The sequence below is a fragment of the Epinephelus fuscoguttatus genome, linkage group LG2 (genome assembly GCF_011397635.1).
Source record: "Epinephelus fuscoguttatus linkage group LG2, E.fuscoguttatus.final_Chr_v1".
In the NCBI taxonomy this organism is placed as follows: domain Eukaryota; kingdom Metazoa; phylum Chordata; class Actinopteri; order Perciformes; family Serranidae; genus Epinephelus; species Epinephelus fuscoguttatus.
The window spans coordinates 47,101,951-47,117,212 of NC_064753.1; the positions used below are offsets into that span (position 1 = coordinate 47,101,951).

At 41.8% G+C, this 15,262-nt stretch overlaps 1 protein-coding gene across 2 annotated transcripts in view; it reads right to left on the reverse strand.

The window, feature by feature from the left end:
- ccdc102a (coiled-coil domain containing 102A) overlaps positions 1 to 15,262 on the reverse strand; it is a 102,256-nt gene that overhangs the window by 48,389 nt on the left and 38,605 nt on the right. For both annotated transcript variants that reach the window (XM_049561725.1, XM_049561729.1), the window contains exon 2: positions 405 to 873. In XM_049561725.1, coding sequence (XP_049417682.1) covers positions 405 to 767 — 363 coding nt within the window. In that variant the 5' untranslated portion in view covers positions 768 to 873. The remainder of the gene's footprint in view (positions 1 to 404; positions 874 to 15,262) is intronic.

Below are 15,262 nucleotides of genomic sequence, written 5' to 3' on the forward strand. Positions count from 1 at the left end.
TTGTTTAGTGGACTAACTTTGCACTTGAAGGTTGCCTGTTCACTTTCGTTTTAACAGGTCTGACGCTACGGCTGTATCTAGGCTAACGGCTAACATGCTAACTATTATCTGTATGTCACTAGTCACTTGAACCAAATTTAGGACGATAGGAGACGGGTTGAAATAAACCGAAATTTCCCTTTAAAGGCTTAAATCATCACTTAAATCATTAAATCCTCATGACTGATGATTATTTATCAAAATCTCATTGTGTAAATATTTTGTGAAAGCACCAGTTGTCCACCGTAAAATATTGTAACCATATTAACATTGAAGAAATGTGGTAATATTTGATTTTCCCCACATCACCCAGCCCTACTTTCAGTACATATTTTCTCTCCTGGCTCCAATAACCAAAACCCCACCTTGCTCCACTTCTCTCTCCAGTTGGCGGTGCAGTCAGACCACCACCTCATGGTCTTCTCCATCTGGGCTGCTCTGGCTCGAGCCTCTTCCAGCTCCCTGAGCCTCAGCTCCTCCCTGCTCTCCCAGTCGGCCCCGGCTCCCTCGCCCATGGCCCCCAGGGATCCCAGCCCAAAGCCTCCCAGCCCGGGCGACAGCAGCAGCGGGGGGCTGGAGCTGGGGGTCCCTCCAGTGGGGCTGGGGGTGTGGGTGAGGCTGTCCGGGGAGCGGATCCCCCTGTCTGACACCAGACCCAGGCTGCACAGCAGGCTGCCTCCGGCCGACTTGCCACCCTCGGACAGGTGAGGGCTGGGGGTGTGGTTCATGGTGGAGGCAGTGTTGTGGACGAGGACAGTGAGGAGGATGAAGGGGGCGGGCGGGTGTTAGCGCTGAGGTTCAAGAGAGCATCATCCTCTTCAGTCACTGATCAGCCTGCAGACAGGAACAACAGGGAGCAATTTAACTTTATCTCAGTAGAAAATAAAACGTAACACACACACACACACGCATCTGTTGTCCTCATGTGCCTTGAAAATGTGCCTCATTTAAGGATAAAACAATTCAAGGTTGATCAGAAAAAGTTAAGAATCTAACTTTAGAACACAGAAACAGTACAGGGAAATCACTGACAGACACACTGCGCTGCCTTCAGGGAGGAAAAGCCCTCGTCTGCTTTCTGAACCTAATAAACCCAAAGAGAGGCCGGACAGCTGGTGCACATGACTGAGACTGAAAATCCTTCTACTGCTTAATGAGAAGCAGCTCCATGTAAAACAAAAACCAAATGGCCATGAGAAGACAGACAGATAACTCTCCACACACACACACACACACACACACACACTGTATCTGACAGATGTCCAAGGACTCTCACTGGACCAGCAACTGTAATTATTCTGATGAGAAATGAAACATGTGACACACTTCCTGTACACCTGATCCTCTCTGCTCACACTCTCATCTCCGCCTCTCTCAGCAGGACACTGTCACCGCTCATCTGTCATTCTCTAACTCCACCACAAGTTTATTTTGTGCAACATCACTTGAAAGAATCTTCTCCTTGATCCTCCGTCACTATTGTCTAAATCCTGTGGTATTCTGCACACCGCTCTCCCTCCACCTACAGATCTTATGACTGTTTGAACTAACAGATGAAACATACCAGATGAAACTGCTCACAGATAAATATTATTATTCTCACTCATGGGATGGCAACATTGTTGGTTCCTGTTTGCAAACACGCTCGCTGGTGAAAGTGAAGGTGAAAGCCGAACACAGATTCACTTGTTTGGCATTTCTTCTTGCTACAGTATATTTGTTTTTTTTCTACGTTATGTCTCTTGCACACGGAGTCTGTAATAATTTTGTTTTCAGCCATGCTTGTCATTGCCGCAGGTAAGCATATGACGTCAATATGACAAGAAGTCGAGATACCACAAGTATCACAATACCAATTTTTCATATTATATAAAAATCATACCGGTATTATGGTGGACGAGATGATATGGCACACTCTTATTGTTGTTATAACCCCACAGATAACAAATTCTGCAGTTCCCCTCAGCTTTAAGAAGCATTGTAGAATTTTTAAGCTCATTGTTTTAGTTTTTATGGTCCACATACGGTTTGTTTTTTTAATCTCACTGCTCTCATCAACCTCATTTCCACAGAGCAGCAGAGCAGAGCAGCAATATCAAGCCACATACTTCCCTCAGGAATCCAAAACTGAGTTAAAGCAGACTGAATATTGGACTTAAATTCAACAGGTGGACACACGACTCCACATGAATGATAATGTTGCTCTGTGTCTGCTGTAGGTGGAAGAAGGCAATGCTTGAATACAGTGAATGGATCACATCAACCTGGAAACTGGTCCCGTCAATTCCTCGTACATTTAGCCTTTCTTGTGCAAAACATTTATGCACAAACAGAAGCAATTCAAAAATGATCTTCTCTTTTACCTTATTACACCAGAACAATGTCCAGATTCATAATTTAACACTTTCCATTCACATATTTTAATACTCTCTAGAGTTCCCATGATCATTTGCAGATATAAAGTTTCTGTTTATATGATTCTTTGGTGAATCCTAATAAAACACATTTGTGGTGTAACGGCTAAATTCCCCCTGAGGGATCTGTGGGTGAACTTTGATCTTATCTCCACTGTCAGTGCCAGGTTTGGGTTGAGAAATCCCGCAGACAAATACCATTTCTGGCTGTGGTGAAGTTGGCCTCAAGCCCCCTGGGCCAAGAAAAGCTCTACTCCTTCCTGTTCCCCTCCCCTCCGCTGCCGCCTCCTCCTCGCTCCCCTCCAGAGGAGTCAGAGGAAGTTCCGGAGGAGATCTGGAACTGTGGGAACAACTCGCAGGGAACCAGAAGAAAGGGAGAGGAAATGAAGCAGGTTCGGCAGCTGGGGGGTTAGTGGAGGGTAAAACCACCAAAACATCTCTATGACATATGTTAGCTCTGTCCCAGTGCATGTTCAGGCACCACTGGACAACAGACAGGTGTATCTTACATCTGAAATATGTCAAAGCACAGTAACCTTCACCTGATGCATGCTTCTCCTTCAGAGCTGAGTGTATCCCATAATCACCACAGTCCTCTGTAGTGCATCAGCCCAGCTGTTGACAGTAATGATGATGGTTTTAGGAACGACCATGTCAGCAGACATGACGAAGCTGAAGCTGAAGGCATAATGGATTCAGCATGAACAGACTGTTACCGTTCAAAGGTTAATCTCTATAAACAGATATCTGCATATGCAAGATTTCGGTATCAGAAGCCTTCTGGGTTTTATCTGTAGTCTGAGTAGTATTGACCAATCATGTTTAAGCCGGAAAACGACTGGCTGAAATGCAGTCTTGGAACCCATCAGCTATTGTCTGGCCTCAATTTAGCTTTATTCATTCATTCATTCATCTTCTAACCGCTTCATCCTCTTGAGGGTCGCGGGGGGGCTGGAGCCTATCCCAGCTACATCGGGCGAGAGGCAGGGTACACCCTGGACAGGTCGCCAGACTATCGCAGGGCTGACACATAGAGACAAACAACCATTCACGCTCACATTCACACCTACGGACAATTTAGAGTCACCAATTAACCTAGTCCCCAATCTGCATGTCTTTGGACTGTGGGAGGAAGCCGGAGTGCCCGGAGAGAACCCACACTGACACGGGGAGAACATGCAAACTCCGCACAGAAGGGCTCCCACGCCCGGGATCGAACCGGCAACCCTCTTGCTGTGAGGCGAGAGTGCTAACCACCACACCACCGTGCCGCCCAATTTAGCTTTATATTCTTATTTATCTGCATTCAAATATACAGATATCTGTTTATAGCCGAAATGACCGGCGCACAGAAAAGGAAGTGTTGGTCCGGATATCTGCTGGCTACACTGGTTCACCCAAAATATTGGCCGTTGCCCCCAGAGGCGTATCGTTGTCAGACAAATAGCCGACAGGTTCAGAGATGGTTCACGGGTAAAAAAACTGGTTATCACTTCCTACTGGCAATTCATTCTTCTTTCATCATTCTTTAAGAATAGTTTTGCAAATCTAACACCGTCAACATAAATATTAAATAGAGTTGGGTGAAAAATCAATACAGCATAGTATAGCAATATTTTTCATAGCAATTGATATCTATGTAATTATTGAAATGAATATGATTAATTTGCAAATAAAAATGCAACTTTTGATAACATTTTGCTGAACAGACTAACAAATTTATAAGATGAAAAGCTGATAATGTTTTCCCATGGAGACAATTTGCAACAGAAAAAAAGGAAATAGATCGCAATATATATTATCACAATACAAAACATTTAAACTTGTAACAATATTGTATGGTAACAAAAGCTATTGTGGGGCCTATGGTGATTCCCGTCCCAAATATCATAAACATATCATTTTATCAGTAATTCTGAGAAATATATTTATTTCCTAAGAAATGTATCAGACAGAAAAGTCAAAGTGCTTTATTAAGTAAGGTATAATTTACAGTAAAAGATACCAATAATTTGATGCAAAATATTGATTAAAAAAATTTCATTAAATTAAAAATGCTATTATTGCTTGAGCTAAGTGTCTGATCACAACTGTACCCATGGCAATCAACTTTTATTCATAGCAGCGGTCTGCTATTCAGAAATAACAGACTGTAGAATGCCGTAATTAACCGAACAGAATCATGTATCTAACAAAGCCGTATCGTATTAACAGTGTATTATTTCTCTTAGCTCCAGCTGGTTGTAACTATAATACTGTATGGTTATATCTTATAGATATTAAATGTAAACAAAAAAGATCTGAGCTCCATTAAGTCATGTATTTAAACAAGTCACAGGACGACCTTATTAACCAAGTGTGTCCCAGTAAGCTCCAGATGACAACTTTCGAAGCTGAAACATGGAAGAGCCAAACACTGCAGTTCCTCTAATGGCCACTTGAGGCTGGCTCCAAAAGGGAGTCAAGCCCCATAGACCCCCATGTTAAAATACCCAACTTTACAGCAGAAATTTTAGAAGAAAGTCTAGAGCCTGGTGCAAAAAACTTAATTCAACATTCATGACAACTGTACAGGGGGTGAATTTTGATAAAGGTTTAGATTTACGCATATTTAAGGGCGAAGCCACAGTCTTTGAGTCAGATCCACCCTTCGCTCCTTCACAGCTCCACCTTCTCATCCAAATATGGTCACTTGTGGCTCCTTAAAACAATTTGGCATTGGCTGAAATGCCAAACTCAGGGTTTCAAAACGGGAGTCCATAAAACAACGACTGACGTCATGGTGGCGAAATCCATTATTTTACACAGTCTATGTTGAGCTCTGATAAACTCATAACATCTGTGGTGTTTGGACAGACACACTGACTCCAAGGAAATATTATACTTCCTGTTTGCATCACCCAAAGTAAAATGGGAACTGTAATACCAAGCTATAAAACAATATTGTTGAAGGAGGCATAAACAAAGAGGAAATCAACTGTCAGAGCCACAAATCACCAGCAACATATATAAATGAATTATTTTTTCCTGAACAAAAAGATAGACATTGAAATGCAGGGGAAAAGCTACCGTGGATTTTCTGTATGTCTGTCCCCAAGAAGCTGCATTTCAAAATCCATCTGAGGAGCCACAACCCCACTGTGACCAATCCAACTCCTCCAGTTCCAAATCTCATCCTCCAGTTCATCTCCCAGTCAAAAACCAGGACAGTAGCTGGCAGCCACACACACACACACACACACACACACACACACACACACAACCAAACCACGGCAGCCTATTCTAGAAAAATCCCAAATCTGGGTCAAAGTATGGGAAAGAAGGAAAGACAGTGAGCGGGCGGGGGCACGAGGAGGGACTGACAGAGTTCACCGCAGCAGTAAAAATGAAAAACTGATGTATTTGCCTTTCAACGCAATAAAGTCCAAGGCAGCGGTGTCACGGATGGCCAACCAGAAATCAAACACTTGAAATGAAATAAAAAGTACTCCCTTTATAAAAACTTCCTCTTAGATCAGCTCAAGGAACACACACACACACACACACACACACACACACACACACACACACACACACACACACAGCTTATTGCCTTAAATCAAATTATGTTTTATTTTAAGAAACTGAGATGCAAGTTGAGACAAGAAGTCTTCCACAAACTTGAAGTTAATGAGGTCTTTGGTGAGACAAAATTTATTTAGAGAGCGTTAAACCCCAGAATGCTCTCTGTCTATTTCTGTCTTTCACTCTCAGCCTAAAAACTGTTTAAACAACATGTTGAAACATGCAGTCCGCTTCCCCCTCCTCATATCCAGCATTAGAGAGACATGTTAAACTTCAGCGTGTTTCTCTTCTCTGGCTTTGTAGAAACTAGGGATGACAGTTTTAATTAATTTTGCTCTTGACAACCCAACACCCATTAACCGGTAACTAACTGGTTAAAAAATAATTAAAAAATGTAAAATGACATGAGGTGAAAGAGGCCTTTTGTGATTTAAATGTCTTATTTTAATTTCTGTTGGCTTTGCTGATAGACAGCCGGCCAGCCACACTGACATGTGGAAACATGGCACCCACTGCCTGCCCTCCAGTCTCCACTGGTTAGCTAGCCACTCTGCACTGCGCAGCCGTCGGGCAGGTGATTATCGCTGGTAGCTCTGCCCCATTGGAGGGACGGTGTTGCTGCAGAAACATGGTAACCACTGTCCGGTCTCCTCCCAGGTCGCTCAGTGAGTAAGCAGCTTCATTTTGAGCTGTAAAACCCTGTTAGCCTTGTTAGCACCACTAGCTGTGCTGATGCTGCTAACAGAGCTAACAGTGATAACATGTGGGCCTTTTCCACCGTCATTTTTGGCCGCGCTGAGCAAAGTCATGTTGTGCCGATTTGTGTTTCCATTATCCGTTAAGACGCACCATGCCATGCCGAGTTATGCCAGAGATTGACCTTCTCCAGAGTTGGTCCAAAAGCTGGGCCACCCGCCCTCAATTCAGATTCAGATTCAGATTCAGAATACTTTATTAATCCCCGGGGGGAAACTGTTTTTGTTCCAATGCTCCGTGCAAAGTAGAAATAGAAATACAGCATGAATGGAAACAAGAGATAAAGATGAAGATATAAATAAAGTACTAAAATAAACAATGAAATAAATAAAATAAAATAAAATATTAAAGTAGACAATAAAATAAAATAAATAATAAAATAGTAAAGTAGACAATCTGAAATATATACAAAAGTATATATACAAAATATATACAAAATACAAGTGGGTAGCGGTGATGTTTTGCCGCCTGAAGCCAAGCCCCGACGAGCCCACTGTTTTTAAACGTCATCACCCAAGACAAGTCATCATGAGTCAAAGACACACCTTCAAGCCGGAAGCTCTGTTGTGATGGAAATGCAAATTCCTGCCATGCTGGGCTGATGGCCCAAACCAAACCAAACCAAACCAAGCCAGCCCATGACTGCTGAAAAGGGGTAGTAGATGCTGAAGTGGATTGCAGCTTAAAATGAAGCAGCTTACTCATCAGGGTGACCTGGGGGGAAATTGGAGGGTGTACACAACATTTCCACCGCAATGCTGGATGGCGTTAGTAGCAGTAATCGCCAACATCAAGATCAAGATCAACTTTATTGTCCCACAAAGTGAGAAACAAAAAAAAGAGCATGAACTGTGCCAACTGCAACCTCCAACCAGACCAAAGACCCGGGTAGTGCGCAATACAGAGCAGTGGCGGCAAGCAAGCCGCTGTAGCGTGAACACCACATAAGCTTTGTTGTGGTACAGCACAGTGGTGGTGCTATTACTACTAAACCGAAAAGCATCAAAATTAAGCTACAGAACGACATGCCTACCTGGTCAAAAATATTTTCAGCGGTTAACTGATTAACAGTAAATTACTTGACATCTACTAGAAACACTAACTGGAAACATGCTAACATTTTAGCTGCTTTCATCTTTTGCTTTTCAAGTGACACCTAATGGTTTAACATCAACTCTCATACAACAGCTCACAAAAAAGCAAATAATCATGTTGAAACTTTTATTTCCTCAAAAGCAATGTTCCCTTAAAGCACATCAGTTACTAAACTGACAAAGAAGCAGAATTCCATCAGAGGATAACTGATGATTTTACTGAATGTTGAAAACAAATCTCCCAAAAGAAGAGATGTTGATTTCGTGGATGTCTAATTTAACAGGCCTATATTCTAGTTGGGGAATGTGTTTTTTGTTCTGCTAACTAGATGCCAGTTATGGGGTCATTTTTTGCATCTGGTTGAAGGCCTAAAAAGCTGTTTCATATTCTTTATTTCTCATAACTTAATGGAGGACATATGTCATCATCACAGTATGTCAGTGCTGATCGGACTCTTAAATTAGAGCTACAACATCACAACTTAAAAATCTAAAATAATAACATTCCAACATGAAATACAGCTGGGTAACAAAGTAAAGAAAATAATCTGAAAAAGTGGATAGTCCTACACAGCAGAGCCACAAAGGCGGAACATGTGCAAATCCTGTGCTGTGGTATTTTGAAAAAGTCTGATTTTTTGATGTGCAAAATGAAGCTGCAGCCAAGGTCTTCTTCTTCCTCTGAAGTGTAAATGCCAAGCTTTAGTGAAAGTGGTACGAGAGAGCAGGAGTCATGGGAACCAACTGCTGTGAAAATGTAAAAGGAAGATAAACTCTTACTCCAGTTCTCCCCATGCTAAAGCTTTAAAAAGAGGTTTTGGGGATGTGCACGGTCGGAGGCGAAGCACTGAAGAGACACAAAGAAAAACTGTGAAAGGCAGTTTAAAGGGAGTTTAAGGAAGAACATTAGTGTGATTTAATTTATTATTTGCTGATAAGTGTCAGTGAAGTCCACAGACAGTGTCATAACGGCTGATTTACGATGCGAGAAAGGTTGAAGAATCCATCTGTGAAATCATTTTGTGCCTCTATGACAAGTGTGCAATAGCTAACAATATATCTGTTCAAGTCTTGGTGCTGGCCAGGACAAATTGGTCATGTGATTCTCCCCTGGTGATAACTCAAGTAAGGTATGCAGGACTTTTACTTCACAGACAGAGACACGCCACCATGACAATGTCCTGAATCAGTCTGTGAAATGATGGAGAGACACTAGAAACGTAGCCTTAACTCAGTATCAGTCATCAGCAATGACAGACGATGCTTATGAGGTGATGGTTTCGCAGCTACAGGGCAGAGAGAACAGAGCGTCAGGTAGGGAAACAGGCAGACTGTGGAAGAATCATGAATTTTTAAAGAGCATCTCTCAATCTGGCTCTCCAGTCACAACCCTGCTCTGAATGAAGGGCCGCACAGTATCCATATACATGTTGGCTCCCATGAGTGGGCACGCACAAAGGACTCGACAAAGGCCATGAGCGGCCCACTCATTTAATTCAACGAGAGCGCTGTGCTGAAAGAGAAAGTAAGAGCATCTTTCTCTCTCTCTCTCTCTCTCTCTCACACACACACACACACACACACAAAGCTATCCTCTTACTATTCACTGCATTTTTCATTTCAGAGTCAGATAGGCGAGACACCTGGAGGCCTGGAATAGAGCTGACATATTTAACGAGTAGCAGGCCTTGGATGCTGTATCCACACTAATCACATCTATGGAGACTAGTGCAACACACACACACACACACACACACACACACACACACAGACAGCCTTCACATATGGCTGTGTTACAAGAATACTGTGTGACAGAGGCATATATTAACACAGGCGTTAGAGATGTAAACTCTCAATTTCAAGACCAAATATTGCCTCATCTGAATATACTCTGCGTAACAAAATACAAAAAATAAATAACAAATTAATGATGTGTGAAATTATGTTGACAATGCTCTTGTTCTTCCATTAACAGGGCAGAGCACACCCGCAGCCAGCCTCAAATAAGAGGCGACTTTTTTCGTTTGTTTGTTTGTTTGTTTAGAAAGCACCCCTACAGCCAATCTGAGATTTATTTTAAAGCTCCAGTGTGGAGGATTAGTGGCATATATTAGCAGAAATCCAATGCAATATCATAAGTATGTTTTCTGTAGTGTATAATCACCTGAAAATAAGAATTGCTGTGTTTTCATTACCTTGGAATGAGCCGTTTATATCTACATAGGGAGCGTGTCCTCCTCTACAGAGACTGCCATGTTGAACCTCCTTGTTTCTACTGCAACCAAACACTGGCTCCAGATAGGACCATGTGTGTTTTCATGTCAGCCACTGTAGTTAGCAGCCACTTTGTGAGGAAAGTATTGGAAAAACACCTATTTTATTTTCGTGAAACAGCTTTATTCTGTGTTTTTACCAGTTAAAATCACCTGATCTGTTTGTTTTGGAGAGGAAGAGACCTCTGCAGTCATTTCAGCTCCTGGTAAAAACCTCCTGAACAATGAACACTGAAAGAATTTCAATCAGGAGAAGTTTCAGATGGTTGCAATCTGCAGTCCTCACTGATAGACACCACTAAATCCCCCTAAATCTTATACACTGGATCTTTAAAAAAAAAAAAGGCCATCAAACAGATGGCCATCATCTGCAAACAGAGTGAAGAGTTAGGCCATAGTTTCATAAAATAACTGCCTTAATTCTTGGTGTCATAGACTCAACAAGGTGCTGGAAACATTCCTCAGAGATTTTGGTCCATATTGACATGATGACATCACACAGTTGCTGCAGATTTGTCGGCTGCACATCCATGATGAGAATCTCCCGTTCCAGCACATCCCAAAGGTGCTCTATTGGACTGAGATCTGGTGACTGTGGAGGCCATTGGAGTACAGTGAACTCATTGTCATGTTTGAGATGATGCGAGCTTTGTGACATGGTGCGTTATCCTGCTGGAAGTAGCCATCAGAAGATGGGTACACTGTGGTCATAAAGGGATGGACACGGTCAGCAACAATACTCAGGTAGGTTGTGGTGTTTAAACCATGCTCAGTAAGGGGCCCACAGTGTGCCTGGGAGCAGCCCCCAACCTTCTGATTAAAGGCCGCTCTACCTCCTGAGCCACAGCTGCCCAGTTATCAGACCTAATCAGAAGTTGTGATAATAAAAGTAGTCATTTTGGAAGAATGCAAACTAACATAAATCAGAAGTGTCAGTGAAATAATGAAGAGGTTCGACTGACAGAGTCTATCTCTTTGATTTACAGTCAGCTCTTCAGCAATGGGGAGCAACAGAAGGCGGGAAGAGGCTGAGTGTATTTGTATACATCCAAGTAGGAATGTGTCATTCATTGTTAGCCTGCACTAACTTGCACAGGAACTCCCTCTTCACACCATCCCTGTAGAAAATTCACTGAGTGTGTGTGGTATGCTTTAGTTGTTTCTGTACAGCCTACACTGAATTTAAAATGTAAAAATCTTTTTTTCCCACCATGTTTCAGTAACAGCATGGGTATCGTTATGTCTGTAAAGATGCTGCTGCAGCAACTCTGCGCAGCAGCAGCAGCAGCAGCATGTGTGTGTGAAAAATAGAGCAAAAATGAACAGTACTTACATTAACTATACAAAACTATACACAGTTCTGTGCAATCTGTTTTATAGATCCAGGCATGAAGAAGCTGTTGTTTGTATTTACAAATACTTTGCTGCCACAGGGTGTCACAGACTGAGAAAGTATTCATCACAGTGTCAGATCAATTTCGCTGAGAGTCTCTCCAAACTGGGGGTCAGGATCCCCCCCAAAGTGTCATTGTACTAGGGCTGCAATTATAAATTAATCTAGATGTTTAATATTTATTTTATGTCTATCAATGTGAAAGAAGTCACTAAAGATGGCATCCTGAATTTACTTGTTTTGAGTTAAGCAGCAGATCTTCACATCTGAGAAGCTGAGACCAGAGGACATTTGAGTTTTTTGCTTATTGTTTTGACTTTGCAAACTTTTTTTTAAACATCTACACCTTCATGTGATTAGAACTGCACAATTAAAAAAATACTGATATCACAATATCACTAAGTGCAATATCCAAACTACAGGGGCTCCAATTCTTTGACAAGGTAAAATAAGAGACAAAATACCATTATAAATGAAGGACTGTGGTGCTGCAGAGACGCCCCACCCTACAAATCATATACAAGATGGAAGGAAACATGCTTGTTTGACACAGACTCCAGCAAAAAAAAAAAAAAAAAAATCACATCATCATCATTTTTATGATGATTTATATGTTTGTCTGTTTTTTGAGTGAAAACGATGACAAATTACCATTTCCACTAAATTTGGCACTCATATCTGTCGAAATAATCGCAATATGACTTTTTTTTTTGCATATTGTGCAGCCATTTTTAGCATTCACACACTGGCTGATTTCTACAACAAAAACAAAAACAGACTATCATAAGACAAGTATGAGAGGGAAGGAGGTAGAAACAAAGAAGCTGGAGAGGTTATATTGCGAAACACAATATATACCGTGATATTTTGATATCTCCTCTGAACTACTGTCGAGACTAAAATACAAAATTATTATTATTTTTTTTTTTAAAGATTTTTTTGGGCCATTTTGCCTTTATTAGACAGGACAGGTAAGCGTGAAAGGGGGAGAGAGAGAGGGGGATGACATGCAGCAAAGGGCCACAGGCTGGATTCAAACCTGGGCCGCTGCGGCAACAGCCTTATACATGGGGCGCCTGCTCTACCACTAAGCCACCTACACACCAAACTACAAAATTATTAAATGAACTACAGTTATAATAAAGTTACATAAAGTAGCTACTGCGCCGTGAGTTTTTATTCACTGTGAGCTAGAAACACACAAACGCCTCTCAACTTCATATAGGCTATTAATTGAATTTGCAAATCCCACTGGTGCTCCATGGTCGCAAAATGCTACTAAAAGTTGCGGTCTGGAGCCTTACAGGTACAAAGACACATGCTTCCTCTGCTCACGCTATCCTTAATCTCATTAAGTTAAACTGTTAAAGTGGTGCTGTTCCATGTGATGATCTATTCACTGTAAGATTGAAACAAACTAACAGCTCTCTTCATATATTCGTGGTTGCAAAATGCTACTAAAAGTCGCAGTCTGGAGCCTTACAGGTACAAAGACACATGCTTCCACTGCTATCACTAGGTTAAACTGCTTCAGCAGTGCCGTTAAACATGATTTATTCACTGTAAGCTTGATTGAACTAACAGCTCTCCAATCCGTATATTAATATTTGCAAGTTGCAACGGAGCTGCGTGGTCACAAAATGCGACTAAATAGTAATGTTATCAGTCTGGAGCCCTGCAGATGAGAAGCGTGCTCAGCCTACTCACACTGTTGCTTGGGAAAAGTGATGTGGATGGGTGGAGGATTAAGTGTGTGACGCATCTTGTTTGTAAGTCTTTCTTTGTGAGAGTGTCTGTGAAAGGGAGAGAACCACAACACAGACACGAGTGTTCAAAAAAAGGACGTGACCATTTTAATCAATGTTTGGGATATAGTTATTTTATTTATCCCACATGGAACAAGCCGCGATACATTGAGTATATTCGATATATCACCCACCCCTACATTAAATGATTCTGAATCTAATGTTTCCAGCAGCAGTTATTCTCAGTTTCGAGGAAACTGTGTTTCAAACATACTTGGCGACCAGTTGACGTCACTTCTTATAAATATATTGCACATTTGAGTTATGTATTCCAACTAAAGACAGTGGTTGGTTTAATTCCACGGATTATCAAATGTTTATACCACGTCCAACATGGCAAGGCATGAATGAAATAAGACTTGTTTTTACACAGAGTCTCAGTCTCCCAGTTCCTCTCACCATCTTCTACCCCCTCCCAAGCTCCTGCCAGCACAGTGACTGATGTCTCTGGCGGAGTAATGAAGCCGCCATTTATTTTGGATCAGTTGATCGTTAAGTTGATGGATGGAGCCACAGTACATCAAGCTGAGCTCCAGCCAATCAGGGCATTTTCATCTCGGTGACACTCCGCAAGACGGCCCAGTTATCCAACAGGCACATGAGCACAAACACATGCAAGAAAAACACCCCTCAAATATCGCAGAATTTTGACTCAGTGCCTTCAAGAGTTATGATTAATAAAAGACGTTGGATTATGAGATCCAGCATTTTGGAGTCGTGATATGCTGGCTTCAGATCGGTCTCTTGTGAGTCACTAAAGTTTATGGACATGCAACACTAAATCACAGAGGAGATGACAGGTTCACACTATTTCAAGGCTGTCTTAAAACAGAACTCAGATGCCTGTGAGTAACTGAAAGTGTTGTTTAGTCGCTGTTAATGTTTCTCCTGTCCATGTTGGTCTTACAGAAATGTGGGACAAAATCCACAGTCCTTGTTCTGTACAACAAACATATCCTCCAAAGTTCAGCCAAAGGTCATTTTACTACAGCCACATAGTTTCCCCTCTGATGTCTGTTTACCCTTATCTAAGCCTTAACCAAGCTTATCCTAACCCCAACTAAAGAGGGGATGCTAAGCTGCTGGGAGAGGATTTCTTTTTTAGGTTTATGAAAAACAATTACGAGATTTCTGCCAGAAAGGCAAACTTCTCTCATGTGCACCACAGGAAACATCATTTCAAAAGTAGGGGAACACTATTCGAAGGTAGAACAACAGAAAAACAACAACACAACACCAGGGCTGATCATCGCTTTCACAGGTTAAACTGAGAAACAGGTATCGGGTCATACAGCCTCCAGTTTCCCTTCACTCTCTTTCAGCCCAATTAGTCTCCCACTGGAAAACTTCCTCTGTATACTCTGGTTCATAAAAAGCATCCTTTTGTCTCCACAGTGAACGAAGTCTGACCCAACCAGCTGATCCACGGCGTAATATAGTTCACAGTACAGATGTGCTTAAGCGTAGGGATATTTACGGTTGAGAAAATGTTGTGCCAAAGAAAAGACAGAGTGTTAAAATATATTCAAAACTTAAACTGACACTGGTTTTTTTTGAGGTGGCTAAAACGTTTTTTTTAAAATGTTTTCCTGCTGTCCACAGCAGGACATTGCTTAGCTTCTTAGCTTCAAGCAAACAGGAGTACCGCCTCTCTGCTTGTCCAAACTGGGACCACTGATATCTACTGTATGTATTACACTAGTCCACAGCAATCACACTACAGGGCTGCTGAGAAGTCCTGTCTTTAGCAAGCCTTTGCATTTTAACACAGAGCCAAACAACGGCGGCATCAATGTGTGATCTCAGACATGTTGGCATCACAGAATCAAAAGAGGCGTGACAGGCGTGACATCTAACACAACAGCAATGGCCTCTAATGTAACATATGACATCATAAAAATGGTTTAACATGGCAACAAGAATC